This window comes from Sander vitreus, chromosome 11, assembly GCF_031162955.1.
Source record: "Sander vitreus isolate 19-12246 chromosome 11, sanVit1, whole genome shotgun sequence".
Taxonomy (NCBI): Eukaryota; Metazoa; Chordata; class Actinopteri; order Perciformes; family Percidae; genus Sander; species Sander vitreus.
Window position 1 is genome coordinate 12,316,675 of NC_135865.1, and position 23,041 is coordinate 12,339,715.

The 23,041-nt window shown below is 39.4% G+C and overlaps 1 protein-coding gene across 3 annotated transcripts in view; it reads right to left on the reverse strand.

Moving 5' to 3' along the window:
• The window catches only part of erbb4b (erb-b2 receptor tyrosine kinase 4b), a 370,775-nt gene that overhangs the window by 23,780 nt on the left and 323,954 nt on the right, over positions 1-23,041 (reverse strand). For all 3 annotated transcript variants that reach the window (XM_078261658.1, XM_078261657.1, XM_078261659.1), the window contains exon 21: positions 671-826. In XM_078261658.1, the coding sequence (XP_078117784.1) occupies positions 671-826 (156 nt within the window). The remainder of the gene's footprint in view (positions 1-670; positions 827-23,041) is intronic.

Consider the following 23,041-nt stretch of genomic DNA (forward strand, 5'->3'; position numbering starts at 1 on the left):
CCTCGGCCATTTGTGACTATTCACCCAAAACAGCCAATGTACCAACTAAACACTGTGACATTAGTAAGGTAGCTACCGACAGACGTACCAAGTGTTTTTGTTCAGCTTTGCCTCTGAATCAACTCTTAACTCTTTGTTATTTCCCTCCAATCTGTCTTTTTTTCCTATCTTTTCTGTGTATGTTCATGAAGCTGATTCATAAAGTCACGGGATGTGTGTGTATATAATATATGACTTGTGTTCAATTCCTTTTCTTTTCATTGACTTTGCATGCACCACCTCTAAAATTCCCACCACAGTCTGTTTGAACACACATTAAGAAATCAATGTGCCTGGCCAAGAAATAGTTAGATATAGTTAAGCGGCTGCTAGCTGTAGCTTTATAATTACCATACAGATATGAGTGGTATTGATCCACTCATCTAACTCTCAGCAAGAAAGCAAAAGTGCATTTCCCAAAGTATACTATTCCTTTAAGCTTCTTTCTAAATATATCCACGAATAAATATATAAAACTGTCACTTAAAACATTTATAATTATTTCAGGGGCCCATTCTACCCTTTATAGTCTTGCACAGTACAGTGTGGGGCTAGAATATGTCAAATGTAGACATTTGTTTATTTGTCTGATAGTGTAAATGACGTGTCACAAAGTGATGACAGGATTTACCTTTCCTCCATCAGCATTATATTCCTTCTCATTAACATCCAACAGGCGAGCCAGACCAAAGTCTGTGATCTTGATGTGGTTGGGAGATTTGACCAGAACATTTCGGGCTGCCAGATCCCTGTGGACGAGCCTACGCTCCTCCAGGTACATCATCCCCTGCAAAACACACACAGACACATACATGGACTTCAACTAGCTACCATTTATCATCTTTACAATCATCAGCAGGTTAACCTTGCTCTCTCTCTCTCTCTCTCTCTCTCTCTCTCTCTCTCTCTCTCTCTCTCTCACACACACACACACACACACACACACACACACACACACACACACACACACACACACACACAGCAATTATTTGCTATAAGTTCATTTATATACAATACACCTATTTGCAGGCATGAGTGTGCACATGTGCAAGTATGGCTCCTGTTAAACATCACCATCTGTCTTCATCATCATCAACATCAGCATCATCATCACTACCACTATCAAGACCCCATTAGAGTTTCTTTTATTATTTGCAATTCATCATTACCACCACATTGTTATTTTTATGGTTAAAATTGCCATTAATCAACAACTAGACTATGGAAAAGCCCTCTTTTTTGCAAAAAAACCCCCAGAGGCAGGTTTTCAGTGAAGTGAGGCATGTTGGGAGTAAAACATTTCAATACATTTACTCAACAATAAAGAGATGACCTCTCTGCTCTTTCTTTCTGTCCATACTTTAACCAATAATGATTATCTGCCTCAAACAAAGGCAACAACATTTTTCCCTCACATTATTAGGTGTTCAGATGAAGTTTCCTTGTGATAACACTACAAAGTTCCTTTCTATGGAATCTTTGCCCCCTTATTTTTGGTAAAAAGTATACAGTAGATCTCCCTCAAAACCACTTTGAGTGTCAAACAAGAACTGCAATTGAGACACTGAACACACACACACACACACACACACACACACACACACACACACACACACACACACACACACAAACAAATCATATATATATTAGGGATGTCAATCGATGTAAAAAAAATGTAATCTAATTAATTACATACTCTGTGATTAATTAATCGAAATGAATCGCATACATAATTAATGGTGCCTGAACCGATACTTTTTAAAAAGAAAGTAAAAAGGGTACTAAACAACAGTCGGTGACATTAAAGAACGGCTTGTTTATTGCTAAGGCCATATGGTCAAAATTAAATGATTTAATAATAATGTATAACAATAATTTTATTTTAAAACAATATTTTTTCTCAGATTAATTAATCGAAATGAAATGTTATTTTGACAGCCCTAATATATATATATATATATATATATATATATATATATATATATATATATATATAGATATATATAATATTACTATATTTACTGCAGCATCAACCTAAAAGTCTCTATGTCAGCCTTCAAAAAAGCCACCACAAAAGCAGATAGAAAAGTTCAGTCTGACACAAAATGCCAATAGTGTCCTTAAGCTACAAAAGACTAGCTCTGTATAGTTGTGTAAAATCTTTGCAGTTGCTGCACCTTGTGCTACACATCTAGAGTCCACACTGCCTATTGTGCATCACAGCAAGAGTGGACCTGGAAGGAAAGAAAGATGGGACCTGAAGGGAAAGAAAGATGAGGGGGGGAAAAAAACTATTTCAAATTGGACGAGCAATAACAGAAGCCACTTTGTTTGAAGTGGTGAGAGCACAGAAAAACAAGGCCTTGTTTGAAACCATAACAAATTGGATTTAGCTGGAGTGGGCCAGAAAGAAAGGAGGAGTGGATGGAGGAAGAGAAAGGAGGGGGGGAAGGGGATAGATGGGGTTGAGTGTCGACAGTCTAAGAGGTGAGATTACATTGGTGAGGCTATAATCACACTGCCTCATTTGGCTTGCTCCCAGGAGAGAACATGGGGTTTCAGCATACACCTGGCTATTTACACACAAACTCACACAAGCCTGCAGACATGCATCTCACATGGAGATACACACTTGCATGTGTGTGTGTGTGTGTTTGTGTGTGTGCGTGTGGGTGGGATGGCGGGGGTGGAAAGAAGTTGACAGAAGAACTGAAAAAAGATCATCCATATTGAGCTTGTAGAGAATAAAAAAAAGAAAACTAGGCGACCAAGGACAAGGAAAGTGCAGATTTTAGACATTACACTACCTAAATTAAATAAAGTTATTGTCAAACACACATAAGATGATCATGATCAAGATGAGCAGCAGTAAATAAGCTTGATTAAAGGTGAGGATTTCTTTGTGCTTGTTTGTTTAGATTTTGTTCTTTGGATGTCTGTTCATTAGTTTAACGCTACCCAAACTACACACGTACAGAGCAATGATGTTGGTAAATCATGTCAGAGAGGCAGTGCCAGACCCCACAAAGCTCTAAACTAAAAGTGCCACCTATAAATATTAGGGGTGTGCAAAAAAAATTATTCGTATTTGAATCACGATTCAAGCTCTACTGATTCAAAATCGATTCATAGAATTCCAAAAATCAATTCATATATAAAAAAAATAATAATTCTTTTTTTTTTTTTAATTGTATGTCTACTGCAATCACATGATAGATAGATAGATAGATAGATACTTTATTGATCCCCAAGGCGAAATTCAAGGTCCCAGTAGCTTACACACATCACACACAACATACACATACATCATAACAGGATGTTAGAATAACAATTAACAAACAAATCCACATGAATAATATGGACAATAAAAGATACTAAATAAACTAAATAAAAAATCCACATGAATGTATAAGGGATGTATAAGATATATATATATATATATATATATATATATATATATATATATATATGGGAAAAGTAACTACATTTACATACTGTGAATCGTTTTTTTAATGGAGAATCGTTTTTGAATCGAAAATCGATATTGAATCGAATCGTGAGCCTAAAAATCTGAATTGAATCGTGACATTTCTGAATCTTACACCCCTAATAAATATGAATATGAACCCAATCCATTCCTTCGGCGGGGGAGGGTGTATAGCAGTAGACACGGAACTCCTTCTCTTCTCTGCTTCTCTTCATAGTCGTCAGATTCATCTACTAACCCTTATAGAACTGGCTGAGGTTTGCCTTGCACCAGCTCTTAATTATGCTGTTAGGTTTTAGACTACCGGGGGACTTCCTTCCTTTGACACACGGAGCTCCTCGTTCCTCTCTCTTTCCATCTGTGTGCATCCATGTCCCAGAAATGCGTGTTACTAACCTAGCTCTGGGGAGCTTATTCCCCGGAGTCCTTATGTTTTTTTCACCCAGCAGTTTTCCTTGGATTAGGGTGGCACCTAAATCATGGTTGCAGCTGTCGCCGTGGTCCTGCTCCGTGCCTTGCTATGCCCTGCTACACCCTGCTATGCCCTGCTACGTCCTGCTACACCATGAACTACTACAACTACTATTTCTAGTCATAGTTCCATTATCTTTATTGTGACTATTACTGCCACTGTTCATCACACCCCCAACCGGCACCGTCAGACACCGCCTACCAAGAGCCTGGGTCTGTCCGAGGTTTCTCCCTAAAAGGAAGTTTTTCCTTGCCACTAAATGCTTGCTCTTGGGGGAATTACTGGAATTGTTGGGTCTTTGTGAACAAGTGTCTTGAGATAACTCTTGTTATGATTTGATACTATAAATAAAATGTAATTGAATTGAATTTCACACGATAGAACTCACACAATCGACAATATGATGGCACCTATGATTCATGGGATCAGGAAACGTGGTGAAATGCACAGCCCTCTCTCACTGATAACATACAGTATGACGATCATTAACTGCAGTTTATGTTTGCTTGCAGGAATATCATCACTGGCCCCAGGCTCAATTAGCCTGCCAAATGTTAGCTCAGCTTCTAACCATTGTTGCCAGCTTTGAAATATGTTACACTAATACTAGATTCATGAACTACTGGCAGCTTCATTTAAGTGACTAATAAAACTATATATTTTCCAACTATAACACAACAATGAGTGGGTGATGATTTCCAAAATATTTGGTGATAAATGTACAGTATGATTTATGCAAATCGTTGCTATTGTGTGCCTAATCCAAAATGGTGTAATTTACCATACACAATCTAAATGTAGCAAATATTCAAATTTGAATGAGTTAGTGACCTCGCCTGCTGACATGTAAAGATAATTGAGCAGACCATATCTAACCTCCTTAGAAAATAGCATATACCATCTGTAACACCATTCAATACTTTTAAAAACCTTTTAAAGTCAACTCTGACTGAACAGTGTAATTGCTTTTAACTAGGTGCCCTTTAAGTTGTATGTTTGTATTAGCTTAAGTTAAGTGTAATGTCTTTTTTGTGTTCTAGTATGTATAGTGTATGTACAGAGATTTGTGATGTAGTATGTAACCTTTGTCCTGTCTTTTATGTATTTTTAAACTTTTTGCCGCCAGTCTTGGCCAGGACTCCCTAGGAGAAGAGTTACTGTAACTCAATGGGACTGTTCCTGGTTAAATAAAGGTTGAAAAAAAAAAAAAAAAAAAAAAAACAATGATATTGGGTATGCTGCAGTGTGTTAAAGTTTAGGAGAAAGTGACACTCGTGTAGACAGAGAGATTGTTGATCAGCATCAAAATACACTGCATTGTGTGTGTGTGTGTGTGTGTGTGTGTGTGTGTGTTTTTTACCAAAGACCTCGATGTCGATATTGCAACGATATTGTAAGGTTGACAATTGGTGCTTTCACAAAATATCTTCCACATTTAGATTAGATAAATAACCATCATAATGTGGATATAATGACTAAGTGGTTAAAGGCAAATAATAGAACAGCTAGAACAGTCTGGTAAATTCAGAAAATGACACCACTTTACTGTAATGCAGCCTTTGAAACCAGGAAAAGACAAAACTTACCATGTAACGATATTACAGTTTTTCAAAATCTAAGACGATATCTAGTATCATATCACAATATCGATATATTGAAATATTGCCCAGCCCTATTTTCATACTTCGCTGTGTGAGTTTTTTAGTCATGCTTGCTCAATGTGATATACAGAAAGGGTAGAAGTGAAAAGGATACAGTTTGAGAGCGGAGGTATCCAATGATGGCCACTGCCTTCATCTTCCAAATCATCAAAGTCTTTGTGTGTGTATTTCAAGGTATAGAGTGCCAGGTTTCTGACAAATTCTTATTGGTACATAAATCGCGCCTGGTAATCTCCTCAATTTTCGAGACAATTAAGCAGAGGAGGGAGAATGGACGGCTTGGCAACACGTGAATTTTAATTTGCCAGCGCAATGAGATTGAGAGGGGGAGGTGATGGAAAAGTGCAGTGTGGAAAGTGGCTGCAGACGTGCGTGTGGAACAAACTTTTTTACTTTTTGTACTCGGTTGCTCTCATTCACTGCTCTCCCATGTGGGTGTGATGAGAACAACTCACAGCCAGAGGTTTGTAATTGCAGCAAACCCAGATGCCACAGCCAGGGAGGTGCCAGTTGTGGAAGCAGTATTTCAGGTACGCCTACCACCAGGAAAAATACAAAGACTTCAGACGGACTCTGTTATGATCAGTCCTCCAGACACAGACTGCTTTCCAATCAGTAGGGGTCAGGCCCATGTCCTAAACCCTGCACACGTAGATTTTACATAGGAAAGCAAGCCAAGGAAAAAATCCCAATGCTATAGGAGCCGAAATGTCAAAGGCATTGAATCACATAGAGTTTCAGGCCATGCTTGTATTTTTGAACTGCATTACCTAAATACTATCACATTCCACTAGCTAATGCAGTTTTGCATTTATGAAAAAAAAGGCTTCCGTGTAACAACTATGTCATATTGGCTATCCATCATTCTGATGCAGTGGGTGTAGATATTACTGATTTCTGCCTGATTTACTGACTGTAAGAATACAGAATACTTTTTAAATGTAAATAGTGGTGAAGGAAATCCCATTTATAAAAGAAGAAGGAAAGGTGAAAAGGGCTGAAGCAGTGATTCAAGTCTGTATTCAGGATGTTTAACCTCCTTCTCACCAGCCAGGAGAATATTCTGACCTCCCATTATGGTTATTTATGCTTATTTCAAAGAGTCACACAAACAGGATGGGATTGTCCTCAGATGTGTTTTTTGAAGACAGATTTGGGGGGTAGTGGCAAAGGGCAAGAGATTAAATCAACAGGAGAAGAGCGAGGAGAGGTGGCGCCCATTTTTCACTGACTGGCACTTCCTACTGCTGTTTATTCTAGCAAGAGAGATACACACACACACACACACACACACACACACACACACACACACACACACACACACTGTCACACACAGAGGAAGCTGTCAAGACACATAGGCAGCGCACACACAGGAATCTATAATTGAGTGATTCATCCGTATTCAATGTTATTCATGAGGAAACACTTCTAATGAGATTGAACATCCTACAGAGGCTCTATAAACCTCTTGTGTGTTTTCTTTCTTTAGTGAGTGCGCGTATTAGGTGAGCTGCCTCCTGGGTTGGGGTCGGAATGACGTTTCTCACTGTGGATCTCTGCACATAGTGGCACAGTGGATCTCACAGCATGCCACCATATACTGTAATTAATATATTATTTAAGTCCCATATTATGCTCAGGTTCATATTTCATATTTTCAGGTTCATACTTAAATACTTCATATTTTGGGATTCTACCAGAACATGTTTACATGCTTTAATGTTCAAAAAACACATTATTTTTCTCATGTCTGTTTGAATATACCTGTATTCACCCTTTATCAGAAACACTCCATTTTAGCACCTGCCTCTTTAAGCCCCCCTCCCAAAAAGCCCAGTCTGCTCTGATTGGTCAGCATTTCCGGGTGTACTGCATCTGCACTCTCACAGTCTCTGCACCGTCATTGCAGTCGGGGAGTGAATGTATCGGCAATATAGTGGCCATTTCTACTACCATACTACTATATATATATACTATATATAGTATAGTTCTGAAGGCTGCTCTAATGAATCATTCAAACATGTAGCTATGAAAAGTAATGCACTGTAATTTGTATGTATTCCAAGTAATTATTACTGTGTGCACCACATTGACTTCCGCTGTATTAGAGTGCGAAGATCCGCATAGGGAGGAGGTCAGGGTAAAAGGGAGGGTCCTAAAACACTGGGCTTTCAAGCGGGAGAGTGGAGTTTGTGTCCCGGAAGAGGTTAAGGGGAAAACATAGTGTCACCCAGGAAATGGGTGTTCGTGTCCCAGGAGTACTACTTAATGCGACCGGTGTTTTACCCTAAACCACAATCCTTTTTCTAATCTTAACTAAACGACTAAAAGAGCACAGTGAAATTTTGTTTTATTTACTTTTTAGGTAAATGATGTCAGTACTGTACATCTGCTTTAAAGTGCACAATACCAGAGACTCAGCAGCAAGAGTGCATGACTCATCTGTGCTGATTATCTCTTTTATAGTACAGCCTCTTTGGCTCATTTGAACTGGGATGACAGTATTTCTGGAGGGCACAGGATGTTTGGCGACTGTCTTTTTTGTGTTATCATATTGTGAATAACGGTGCAGTTTTATTGGCGGTTTGTGACACCAGTGCAGCATCTGCTTGACGTTGTGCATGCTTATTGTATGTTTTGGATATAAAAAGATCCCAGTGGGCATGGGAGAAGGTGAATCACTGTTTAAGGAATGAGGTGAAACGAATCGGACCAATGTGGAGGAAAAACTGAGAGAAGGGGTGGTGGGGAGAGAAGGGGAGGGGGGGGTTTGATAACACAATACTGATGAAAGCGGAAGGCTTTCATTTCATTTTGAGCTCCCATGTCAGAATGAATTTAGAAAATGACATTAGGGGGCAGCTTGGATATGAACAATTTGTCTGTGCTCAGACTTTGTTAGCAGTGTGTGAGGGGAACCCTTGTCTATATACATTTATTCTCTCTGACGAATGCTTAATGCAAAATCCACTGCAGTACCTACAGCAGAGAGGAGGATTTGTCCCTCTTATCTGAACATACACACAAACAATCACATGAGTGTAATCGAAGAGGCGCAGTATGGAATCATCACTTTTAATTAATAATCAGATGGCAAAATAGTTATACTGATTAACGAAAAGGATAAACAAATATGGAAACCATATTAAAAAGTGCAACATGCAACATGTTTTTCAGCCACTCTTAAAAATCCAGGGATACTTTTTGTGTGTTGAGATAAATGCATGCCAGTCTATTATGCCTTCATTTTTTACTTGTGTCTCTAGTCAATTGATTTGTGGCCTCTGACACAAAAAAATGAATATTGGGAGAAATTATTTCATTATAATTTATTTACACCTGCTGAAAAGGAAGTATTTCTCTTGTATTCTAAGTTTATCACACAGTGCTGTGTTATGAGCTGTTTGCATACCAAGAAAATGTGTATGCAAATATGATGGGCTGGTAAAAAGAAAGAACTTGGCTTCCATGCCAGCAAGCGTGTAGAATTAGAAAACACACACACACACACACACACACACACACACACACACACACACACACACACACACACACACACACACACACACACACCTTAACATGTCCAGACAACCCTCAATTGTGCGTAAAGCATTAGTTGATGCCTCGGAGCCCGGCCTGAATCTTCTTGTAGAATTAAGTCTATTTTAAGTCTAATTATTTGTGAGAGATTGCAATTTTGTCCAATTCCCACAATATTTAGGAAAAATGTGAGAATGCCAAATGCCACACTTTCATGGGAGTACACATTGTACAATAACAGTATACAACAGCTAAGTAATTATTTTGGATGAAAGGTAGTTTAAATTTGTTTCATATCCCTCCAAATGAGGTCTCTTTTATTGTTTAATTGTATGAGCTTTAAAGTTTGAAAAAACTGTTTTCAGTACATGTTTAATGTATCAAAACCAGCTTAAATGCATTGGCATTATACACAAAAAATATAGATCAAGCACAGTGACCTTAATCTCAACACTTTTCCCACACGTGTTCTCTACTATTTGAATTACTGAGCTCTCTCAGGAATAACCGATTCAACTCATAGTGACTCTGTATCCTTAGTATTGTACAGTAAGTCATGTTTCTTTTCAATCAGGGACACAACAAATAGTGTCTTAAGTGTGGCATTTTAGTCTGTGGAATTGAAAAAAGGCTTGAGACTATATCAAAACATTATTTGATCAAGTTTCATTGGATTACATGGAACTATCAGGTTATAAGCAACTCAATCAGAGCTGTTCTGGCAATATGGGAATTACCCTGCACTTGATAACTGACTTTTGTAAAGACACCAAGACAGTCAAATGCCTTTTTTTAATTTAAAGTTACTTGCCACTTGACACACATTTATTGTGTGACTCTTCTAAAATAAAGCTTCCAATGTGCATTATCACGCACAGAAACCATAATAAGACGAAATGCTTCTCTTATAACCTTGTTCATTGACTTTTATCCCAGCTGGCCAATGTTTTCCCTACTTCCCACAACCACTACTAACATAAGGCCTCCAACATACAGGGTGCATCTGTGATTGACAGCTTACATGACTAATAGATTCAACCCCTTCCCAGTTAGATGCATAGTAACTAACATTTGTGAATAATTACTGCATAAGAGTACAATAACTAGCAGTATTGCTGCTTAGTTCTACTCAGTAGGCTATGATTTGTTTTTGTTTTTTTCCTCCTTCTCCTTGACTTGTAGTTGAAAGAGCGGTGTGAGAAAAGTATGGGGTGTTTGAAAGTCTATTACTCTTTGGTGGAATTTCTTTTTTTTGGACATCTCTGCAGTCAGGTCAGGGATCAGGTTCACAAACAGATCCTGCTCAAGGACAATTGAGCAGGGTTGATGTTTGGCAGCATAGAGGTTTGAAACAAGATTTTCTGGTTATTAAAACAAAAGACTAGCTATGCCCGATAACTATCCCATGCTCCTTCACTTGTATTTTCCTAAATAAATTCAGTTTCAATTGCCAATATTACAGAGGGTAATACATCATTTAGATCGATAGTTTAGAGATAAAAGGCGACAGAGGGAATGGATGCTGCTGCAATCCTAAATTGGTCATGGACAACAGAGAAATGATTTGTGAAAAAAATATCAAATGACATAAGGTGCTTGGAAAGGTTGTTTAACTTCATGACAGTGGTGTTCTCTGTGGGAGAGGACTCAGATGAGGATATGACTCTGTGGGAGAGGCGGACGATAGTTGTGTTTTTTCTGAAGAGCTGTCAAGCAGCCATCACTCTAAATGGGATTCAACCTCTTCCTGTAACTGTCACTGTGGCAGCTGAGCAGGGAATGACCCCACTTGGCCTCGGCTGTTGATTTTATTTTATTTCTTTAAGTTAACAATCCTGCTGTCATAGAATTCATATCTGCTGCTTCCAGTTGAATAATCAAGTCAGTTTTGTATTCTAAGTTCAGCTCATGAATGTGATTAGATAGTCTGGAATCGTCTTTTGGATTGTAAAAAGTTTTTTTTTATCAAAACCTCTTTGCTACTTTGCTAGTAAAATAGATATTATCTCAAGCCTTTTAGGCAGTTTAGGCAAATTTTTTATAGACTGATCCATATTGAGCTTTGGAAAAAGAACATTTGTTCTCTCTTGCACACATTAAGAGTTGGATTTTTGAATAAGTAGAAATAATGTTCACATAAGTTTTAATGAAGAACAAATAACAAAACCAAAACCAGAGGCAATTAATGAGAAGAAAAAAACATCCAGAGCCCTTTTACTTGAAGGAGAGCTAAGAGTTAAGTTAATATTTCTGAAGCCCTTCAACCAGCTGGCTCTTATGAATCGATGTATGAAAGAATATCCTTTGACTCCACCACCCACAGAAGGAGGGACAAAGAGAAATGCTCAGGCAGAGAAAGAAATAACAAAGGGACAGCAATGCAAATAAAGCAGATTTATCTAAAACTACTTTTGGTGAGAATTCTATGAAAAATGTAGCTTTCATGTCTGTCTGAATCACAATTGCCGGCTTCAACACAGAGACATGTCCAACATCTGACCGATTCATAGTAATGGCGGTAATTATAATCCATATGGATCGTCATTCGTGCATAAGAAGTAATGACTGGAAAAATGAAGTTTTTACAGTACAAATACATTAAACCCAGCAAGTTAGCAAACACTTCTCCAGATGTTTCCTTCAAGGGAAAATGTCATTTTTTTATGACAAAGATTCTTGAGCTTCACCTAATACATTAGCGAAAATGTTGTCCAGTGAAAGCTGGACTTATCAAAGATACCTTAAAGTCTGCACATTTCTTACTTTTATTGTCTTTTTCCTTGACCTAGAGATAGTTTTACACTATGGAAGTGTGCAGTTGTGTCTGTACAATATGTATGATGTATAAGGAAGGGAGGAGCCATTGAGTGTGGCAGAGGGATGACAGCATATCATCAATATGTTCTGATGGGGTTGTAGGGGTTTAGGTTAGGTTGGTAAAGGGTAGGACGTGCAGAGTAACACATTTAAGACCAAACAATGAAAGGACACAGCAAAAAAAGGAGCAGGTGTACATATGGTGAGGGCAAAGAAATACAAACTCAGCAGAAACACGTCCATCTTCCTCTCTGTTAATTGAATCATCTTGTACTGACAGGTCAAAAAGAAAGACTAAACAGCAGTGGTTTGGTAAGGGCATGTTTCAGCAACTCACTCTTTTTTACTCTGTCTCTGCGGTGGCATCAGTTCATTAAATTCTGAAAGTGAAGTCCTTGTATAAAAAATCCTCAAGGGTAATTTCCACTTTCATATCAAAAAAGATGCAGGACCTAGAGTAGCTGATTCAAAGTTCATGCAGGGCAACAGACAGGTGAACAGTGTGCCATCCAGCAGCCATTCTTTGGCTAAATAAATTCCTCTCAGTTTGAATAATAAGACGGTGGCTTGTTGTTCCTGGCAATGCAAATTAAATTCAACGCATATAACATAAGTATCAGTTACCCAAACTGAAACTTTACTATTGCTTTTACCATGTGCTATAAATAAAACTTCCACATCGAGTTCCCAGGTTCATAAAATACTATCATTAGGTCTATGTGATAAATTAAGAGATATAGGTTACAAAGCATCTGCTTAGGTAACGCTAGACCTGAATCTTCCACTGATGTGATTTTAATTTCAGATAACACTTGATTTTTGCTCTCTATTATAACGATAAAACACTACACAGCTTGGACTCAGTTGGGCAATAAGGTTCAGAGGGTTAACTCAATAAAAATCCCTTATTTCTCTGCCTCTCTCTTTTGGTGTACCTTTCCTATCTTAATTTGTACTGCAATATTTCCACTGAATTGTTATTTGGACTCCAGACACGCCATCTGTCTGTGTACTCGTCTCTGTCTCATAGATACAAGTTATGGGCCACATTGCACAGTGTTGCACACTTAGTCATCACTGACTCACATAGAAAATGGCTATCAGACGGTAGGGAATGCCAATTCCTGTGGGAACACACACAGAAGGGTCGAATGTGTGTTAACAATACAAACACATGAAATCAGTGTTGCTAAGTTTATATCCTGATAGTACTGTATTGTAGAGAAAAAACCCAGAGAGAGACAGGTAAGGGGAGAGAAAACTAAAGCCAGGAACACAGAAAGGTGTTACTTTGCGTGCATGTGTGACCCAGATTGCGTGATTCAGTCTTGCTTCCTTTCAGTTTAGAACTATAGAGTCACTACTGCCACCCTGCCTGCATGTCCGTGCGCCAGGCCCCCACAGGCACCTTTGGGTTCAGGTGGCAGATTCACAACACACGCCAACAACATGACCTTGTCCTGGAAGGGCCCATTCAAGCCCAGTGATGGGGGCAACAGAGGCCAATGGGGTGAGTAGCGGTGGAGGAAGAATGAGACACCAGATGGATATGTTAATGTACTTGGCATCGTGTAATTTGCTGCTTTGCTTCTCCGTCTTGCTTTTTCTCTTTTTCCGTCTGACTCTGTCTCTCTTGCTCTCTTTGCCAATGAGTACACACAGCAGAACAATGTCATACTTAAAGTGCCATGATGGAATATATGACTGGTCAGCCTCTATCAGCAGCCAAAGAGCTGCAGCCCGCCGGTTTCTGGCACAGACCTGCTTCATTTGTGTCCTCTTCAATTACAGAAGCCTGTAATTTGCACAAACAGTCAATCACAACAGAGGGAGCGAAGCTTGCTAATTAAACCAGGGATTCAACTAAATAGCTGCTGAAGTGGTGATACAATAGTATGCTAAATACTGTAATACTAATTTCAGGTGGATAGTTTTACAGTTCACAGGGCCAGATTGTGATTTTTGAAACATCATAGGAATTGACTGACAACCATTAAAGTCTCTTAAACAATAATCATATTGTGTTGTAGGCATATATGTGCATAGTATGTGTGTTTGCGAGTGTGTATTTAGAGACAATATGTCGGAGATGAAACAAAGCAATTTGCAAATAATTATTTTCCCCTGATGTGCACATGTTATATCACAGGCATGTGAAACTGATTCCATTCTTCCACACACACACACACACACACACACACACACACACACACACACACACACACACACACACACACACACACACACACACACACACACACACACACTTGGTATAGTGTGGCAGTGTATAGTGGCAACCACTCAAAAGCAATAATAACTGCAATGAAAGATATTCAAATTGGTAAGCAAAAAAATGGTATCCGACCTCTCAAAGAGAGAAGCTGTTTTATATGCAATCAGCCGTGGTTTTGACCAACAGCAAATGTGTTTAGAGATTTCCCACTTCTCTCCTTTCTTTTCTCTTCTGCCCTGTGGACTGTGGGCTATGATCATAATCTTTACTTATTTGCTCATAATCACATCTAAAATTTTATTTCAATTATGCCATACATCTTTTAAAAGGTGAAACACTCCCACTGTCCCAACTTCTTTCATATCTTTTGTGATTTACTAAATTAAAGAAATATTTTTAACTGAAGCAGAGCACTAAACTGATGTCTGACTGAGGTCATATACAGTCTGACTCTTAAGTAGATTTATGTGTCTGTGTCTGGCTAAAAGATCACTGTCAGGATTTTACCACAGCAGCACCAGCTGGATGTCTCGTACATCATCAAGCTTTGTTGAGCGGCATACTGCAATCTGAAATGTGTAGGTGAAAACCCAAGCAACCCGTGCTGACCTATTACCGTTTTTGCAGGCTCTGCAAGGTGTTTCTGCAGCTGCTGTGACCGCAACTCTTTGTTAATACACAATGGAGAGAACTAGCGAGCCGTGCTAAACAGATGATCACGACACCAAACCATCTAACAAATATGTGTGCTTTTTAGATTCAACACCACAGATGTAAGACAGTAGGGATAAAGGCTAAGATGTTTGTTGCCTTTTGTACCTGCCGTAAAGTAAAATAATTACAACAAATCTAAAGTGACCTGTTACCTTGTTACTAAGGCAGTAGAGGCACCACAAATGAACACAATGTCAATTATATGTCATAGCACCCTAGCAGCAGCATGTAAATGTAATTTGCAGCCAGGGGGGTCTAGCAACTCTCCGTTGGCTTGTGAGCTGGAAAAGCCAAACTCTAGCCGGGCCAATCACATTGTGTATAGAGTCGGTGGGCGGGCTTAACAGAATGACAGCAGAGTTACAACGGTTCCGCGTGAATTCCCTGCTACTTGAAAACAAAGAAGATAGCTGCTGTTGCTGGTGAACAGCGGTCTTTCGAATCGGCTTTGGCCGCGACTCTGGAAGACTTGGAGTTAAGCTTTTCTTTGAGAAAAGAACAAAAAACGGCACTGAAGTCATTCTTAAAATAGGAAGATGTGTTCGGAGTTTTTCCGACCGGATATGGCAAAAATCTATCAGCTAGCTCCACTACCTTCTTCGTTGCTCTGCTTTGTTGTAGCGCTATCCTATTGCGTGCAGAGGGAATTTGAAAGACAACTGTTTATCCCGCCCCTCAGATTGAGCCCTGCCAATGGTGAGTTCCCAGACCCAACATCTTGATGTGGGTCTGGCTTGTCAGGCTAGAGCAGTTGTTCCCAACCTGGGGTCTGGGGACCCCTCAGGGGAGCGGCAGAGATCACAGGGGGTGCGCAAGTCTTTATCTGGTTTGAGGTTGAGGTAAAAAAAAATATATTTGCACATGTTAAACAAATTATGATAATACACTAGAATATATAATGTATACAAAAGTTGGTATAAAAACTATATATTTTTGTTCTCGCTTAAAATTGTAGGCAGGCTACTTAGTAGGCCAAACCTCCAGGACCTATTGCATTATCTCCTAAATGCATGGTTGTCAATCAAAAATGAAGTGTATTTGTCTTGATTCATGAAGACTTGACATTTCTGGAGAGAAAAGGTGTTCTGCCAGCAGCAGTGTGATGCGACATTCTTTACGTCCTTAATCGCATTGGTACAGCTTGTGCGTCTGGCATACAACAAACAAGGTCATGAGTCACACGCTGACTAATGTTGATGACTGTGAGAGCTATTTAGAGCAGTGGTTCCCAACCTTTTTTCCTTGGCGCCCCCCTACTTATGTCTAAGAAAAGCTGAGCCCCCCCTCCGAAACCAAAGTTAAGGTAACTCTTGAGATAGAGCCTTACTTTTTTGATACAGAGGAGTTAAACAACCATGCATTTAGGAGATAATGCAATAAGCTTTAAAATAGTTTCAAAGGGTCATACATGCTTCTCAGCTCATACAGCAACACATTTAAATTCAGTTCAACTAAATATGTGGTAAACTGTACTGGAATAAATGCTGTACAGTAACACAATACTCATATGTCAACAGTGATCTGATATAAAGTACAGTAAATAATTTAATGTTTGTAAGAGTGATGTAATTTAACAACCGTCTCTGTGACGTCTAATTTTAATCGAGACCACAACAATGAGAACACTTGATTGGTTCAAACTATTCTAAACTATACTAACTTAAGTCTGTGTAACATTGTCTAATCCTCTAGCCCAGTGGTTCCCAACCTTTTTTCCTTGGCGCCCCCCCTACTTATGTCTAAGAAAAGCTGAGCCCCCCCTCCGAAACCGAAGTTGAGGTAACTCTTGAGATAGAGCCTTACTTTCTTTTTTGATAGAGAGGAGTCATCAGCACTTTTACGTTTCTCCGCTATGTTTCATTCATAAAATAGTGATGCCGTGGCGGCAGGAAAAACGAGGATGAAAGCAGCTAGCAGCTGACCTGATGACAGCAAGGGTCCCAGGTTAAGAGGTCCCGGAGGTTTGGCCTACTAAGTAGCCTGCCTACAATTTTAAGCGAGAACAAAAATACATAGTTTTTATACAGACTTTTGTATACATTATATATTCTAGTGTATTATCATAATTTGTTTAACGTGTGCAAATTTTTTTTTTTACCTCAACCTCAAACCAGATAAAGACTTGCGCACCCCCTGTGATCTTTGCCGCCCCCCTGAGGGGTCCCCGGAACCCAGGTTGGGAACCACTGATTTAGAGTATACGTTTATTCTAATTTCTTCACCTTACAGAGATGGGGCAGTCTCCCTATCTAGCGAGCCATCCGTCTGCTTGTGTCTGAGTTTAGGCAGCCCAGTCTGTTTGTGCTTTCTCGTGAGGAAGTGTGTGGAAATTGCCTCAGGTTGTTTACATAGGGGAGGGTGTGTTGAAACACACTGCTGAGACACCTCTTGAGTAAACATCAACTGTGCTCGATTTGATCTGCAATGTTGCCCACAGGATTGGCCTTAACGTGTGTACACTTCTTTATTTAAAAAAAGATACTGCCTGGTAGTTCTGATGTAAATGCTTACTAACAGCAATGGACTGGCAAAAACACACTAAAGCACAGAGTAAAACAGGTTACTGCCTTTTTAAGCTGACAGAAATCTGGCTGAAGAAAATCCTTCTGTGTAAATATGCAGTGTACAGCATTGAGAACGGTATCAAACTGAACCAAGTTTTGAATAGAAAAGGCACAAATTATTGATTTTCTAAAAATAACAGATTTGGTAGCAGATTGTTGTTAAACTGGGGTACGAAAATGTGTGTTGGCACAGATCTTTACACCAATCTGCCTGTATGTTTGTATGAAAAGACAATGTGCTCCTCGGAATAAAGGATAAAAGAGTGCTTTATAAAAGAAGGCTGAGTTCATACGCGAGTTTGCGAGGGGGTCGGGGTGCAGGGGGAGCCCTGCCCCTCCTGGCGGCTGATGCGGGTAATTGCATTGTTTCATGGCATGACCAGATATTTTATAAATATTTTAAATAACACAAAACAACTAAATGGTGGTAGGTAATACATCTGATTTCATATAGGCCTACTGCTTTAGTAAAAAAAAATATTTTTTCAGGGCTCTGGCTCTCACCTGAGACCATTGTAGACGCATATGCAGGATGCAAAAAACGAAAATTACCGTTGCACTAGTCTGGACATCTTACCGTGCCAACGTTGTAATAAAGGTTTCCTAAATGCCATGTATATAAATTTGCTGTCAACTTACTAATTGATTGTGCGTTTTGTGTAGATTTGGACTTTTATACGTTTTATTCCACATTGTTTAAACGGCAAAGTGGATCTCCTGATCGCTGTGGATTACTTTTTGTTTCGTGTCATTGGATTACGGCAAAATACGGATCTTTTTTCTTAACATGTCTTAACGTTTTATAGTGTGACTGCGCTTGGCTTCTGCGTTTGGGGAGGCATCTCAACAGACTGGATTGTTCACGGTTACATTTTAGTTGAATTTAAGTGTCGGGGCAGTTTGCCACCGTCTGTCTGTTGCGTTCCAAGACAGCCATGCCGCGATTGGATTTCATAAGGGCGAATTGTTAAATTGTTACAATGTAATTTAAAATCTTCTTTAAAAATAAACATATGTTTATTTGGCGTGTTTGTTTTGTCCATATGTGCTAGTGCTGTGTTCCCCAAGTGGTAGGCCAGGTCTCAGCTTCTACAATGAGTTTTTTTTTTTTTTTTCCCCCCCCTGGCTCAAATGTCAAACTCCGCTTATGGCTGAGTTAATCTACCTTTGAGTACAAATATTTTTCTTCAGGCTTTTTCGTTAAACTTGTGAGCACAAAAGTGAGCCTTGGCTTTCTTTTATTTTTTTCTCAATATATTGATAGCTGTTTGATCAATTAAAGCCACAAACTGGAGGCCATCATCTATTTTCTTTTTCAATTACCATACTTTGTTACAAAGACAGTACTTCCCTTAGCTTTCCTTCTTTCTATCCATTCTTAATGTTACAGTATATGTACTGTGAGTTTGCCAATTTACAGCCCAATTGGTCAAATCGGGTTATCTAATGAAGTGGCCTGCGAGCCTCGACAGCACTGAGACAGGTTATGTCAGAAGAGAAAACAGCATGCAACAAGGTTGCAACTTCCCACCAATCGATACACAGAATAACTGCCACTTAGACCATTATACCATCCTCTTTCGGGTCTAGAGTAATGAACTGTAATAGAGAAATGATAATAATGATGATAGTGATAATTAGTGGGATAATAACAGGGCAATCACAGGGTGCTGTAACGGGAGACATTAGCTGTAATCTATGATTGATCTGTTGCGAAGCTGGCAGCTTTGCAATCGAACGGGAGTTCCAGGGAACTGCAGACAGTGTGTATCCAAGTGTGTTGGTGGATTTAATTCAAATACAAATAAAGACCAATATTGTTGTTGTTTTTAACAAACCGAAAAACCAAGACAAATAAAACCAAAACTATCTGCATTGCTGAATACGAACATGTACAGCATTTATATAGCGCTATTAATTTGCCTCTCATTCACCTATTCATGCACACACACACACACACACACACACACACACACACACACACACACACACACACACACACACACACACACACACACACACTCGCCCCAGATCTCTAACCCAGCCTTCATGGTGAAAGGAAGGTTAAATAAATAAAAATAGAACTGCTTTGTCTATTCCTGAAGTTTTTGACTGTATTTCCTTTCCGCTACTTCTGTCTCTCCTCCTAGACAGTGTTTACTCATTCTGAGTTTGCTTTGTCTCCTATACTTCCAGTAAATAAGTCATACAGTTTCTCTCATCAATCCAAGAGGTGTGAGAATATGTGCACATGTACGTAATTTATGGTCTGTATTGGAACTACCTGCTGCAAGTGTGGACTCTTGTCTGCGTGCTCACGGATAATTTTCATTGTGTGTGTGTGTGGCTGACTGTAGGTGATTGTTTGGTAAGCCTCGGAGAGCCTGAGAACTGGAAGCTGCTATCAACATTGTATGGCTTCTTCTCTTCCTCTGAGCTCTGGGATGTGTCGCTGAGTATGTGTGTGGGAGCAGGAGTGTGAGTGTGTGAGGTTTTTACAGCCAGCCTCAGAATGCTAAAGGGAGGGTGAGACATGCCTGCATCTCATCGAAGAGTTTTAACAAAGGCCATATTGTAACGGGAGGATCCTGTCTCGGCCATGATAACAGCCTCAACAATGCCAAACTCTGTGCCCTAATCAGGACAAATGAGCGGGACAGGTTTTCTATAGTTTTGTTCCATTTGCTTCATTTCTCAGATGATTCTGATGACACTCCAAAACAACCTTGAGCTGTGACAAATCCACATGGCATCTTAGGAGACTTTGAAAAGAGCCGCAAGCTTTCAAAATATACTGTTTTGGCTTTTCAGATGTGTTGGGATATCTGCCCCAGCAGGGTCCACAGGCACAGGGGTGCAGGACTGGGTAAGGACAGGGAAAGTGAAAATATAAACAATTTGGTTTTATATTATGACACTATTCAAATTTGTCTCAAAGACACATTTGTATGCTTACAGAGTCCCACTGAGATAAGCAGCATGAGAGACAAAGTCAGTGTGTAGGTTATGTTCTTCATCGTGGTGCTAAAGTATTTTTTCTTAGCCATTTTAAAGTAAAATAAAAAACAACTGTACAAACCTTCACAACTAATGGAAATGCCTTGTCATTATGAAATGGCAGGGATGCATTAATGTCCAACACTATATCTCTATTAGGGGTGCACGATATTGAAAAAATTTGATATTGTGATATCGATAATGAATATTGCGATATCGATATTAATTTCGATATTTTTAAACATATGTAAAATTACGAAAGTTATGGGAAAATGCATCAAAATAGATTTATAACAAATAAAATAAGTTTTCTTACAACACAAGATTTATTTCAACTGACAGTCATATTGGACTGGTACAACATGTGTCTAAAGAACAGGACATGTTTTACTGGTTGGACAGTATAAAATAAATAAATAAAGAGCATGTCTATAGAACAGGACATGTTGTACTGGTTGTATATACAGTGGGGCAAAAAAGTATTCAGTCAGCCACCAATTGTGCAAGTTCTCCCACTTAAAAAGATGAGAGAGGCCTGTAATTTTCATCATAGGTACACTTCAACTATGAGAGACAAAATGAGAAAAAAAAATCCAGAAAATCACATTGTAGGATTTTTAATGAATTTATTTGCAAATTCCTCAGGAAAATAAGTATTTGGTCACCTACAAATAAGCAATATTTCTGGCTCTCACAGACCTGTAACTTCTTCTTTATGAGGCTCCTCTGTCCTCCACTCGTTACCTGTATTAATGGCACCTGTTTGAACTTGTTATCAGTATAAAAGACACCTGTCCACAACCTCAAACAGTCACACTCCAAACTCCACTATGGCCAAGACCAAAGAGCTGTCAAAGGACACCAGAAACAAAATTGTAGACCTGCATCAGGCTGGGAAGACTGAATCTGCAATAGGTAAGCAGCTTGGTGTGAAGAAATCAACTGTGGGAGAAATTATAAGAAAATGGAAGACATACAAGACCACTAATAATCTCCCTCGATCAAGGGCTCCACGCAAGATCTCACCCCGTGGGGTCAAAATGATCACAAGAACGGTGAGCAAAAATCCCAGAACCACCGGGGAACCTAGTGAATGACCTGCAGAGAGCTGGGACCAAAGTAACAAAGGCTACCATCAGTAACACACTACGCCGCCAGGGACTCAAATCCTGCAGTGCCAGACGTGTCCCCCTGCTTAAGCCAGTACATGTCCAGGCCCATCTGGAGTTTGCTAGAGGGCATTTGGATGATCCAGAAGAGGATTGGGAGAATGTCATATGGTCAGATGAAACCAAAATAGAACTTTTTGGTAAAAAACTCAACTCGTCGTGTTTGGAGGGGAAAGAATGCTGAGTTGCATCCAAAGAACACCATACCTACTGTGAAGCATGGGGGGTGGAAACATCATGCTTTGGGGGCTGTTTTTCTGCAAAGGGACCAGGACGACAGATCCGTGTAAAGGAAAGAATGAATGGGGCCATGTATCGTGAGATTTTGAATGAAAACCTCCTTCCATCAGCAAGGGCATTGAAGATGAAACGTGGCTGGGTCTTTCAGCATGACAATGATCCCAAACACATTGCCCGAGCAACGAAGGAGTGGCTTCGTAAGAAGCATTTCAAGGTCCTGGAGTGGCCTAGCCAGTCTCCAGATCTCAACCCCATAGAAAATCTTTGGAGGGAGTTGAAAGTCTGTGTTGCCCAGCGACAAGCCCAAAACATCACTGCTCTAGAGGAGCTCAGCATGGAGGAATGGGCCAAAATACCAGCAACAGTGTGTGAAAACCTTGTGAAGACTTACAGAAAACGTTTGACGTCTGTCATTGCCAACAAAGGGTATAAAACAAAGTATTGAGATGAACTTTGTTATTGACCAAATACTTATTTTCCACCATAATTTACAAACAAATTCATTAAAAATCCTACAATGTGATTTTCTGGATTTTTTTTTCTCATTTCGTCTCTCATAGTTGAAGTGTACCTATGATGAAAATTACAGGCCTCTCTCATCTTTTTAAGTGGGAGAACTTGCACAATTGGTGGCTGACTAAATACTTTTTTGCCCCACTGTACACTACAGTATAAAAAACAATGCAATGCACATCTGTTGGCTTAAAGCCAAAGTATTTCCAAGCTACCGAGGAGGAGGCATTACCCTACAGTCACATTAGCTACAAGAGACAGAGACAAAGCGACAGGCTACCATTAATTTTCAATGGGAGTGGCCAGAGCCATTGAGATATAAATGTCATAGAGATTATAAATATATAATGTCTTTCTCTTTCTCTCTGGGAGTGGCCGTTTGGCCACGAGCGACTGCCAATCCGAGTGAAGGCAGCGTGAGGGCAGCGTGACGTATGTCAGTGGCTCGAGCGAGTCGAAGAAAATAATTCAAGATGGCGGAAAATGCTTCAGGACATCGTATTTATGTATATATCTGATATGTTTGGCATTTAATCTCATATATTGTGTTACTTTTATCGAGAAATAAATACTTTTAAATCCAAAAACATCGTTC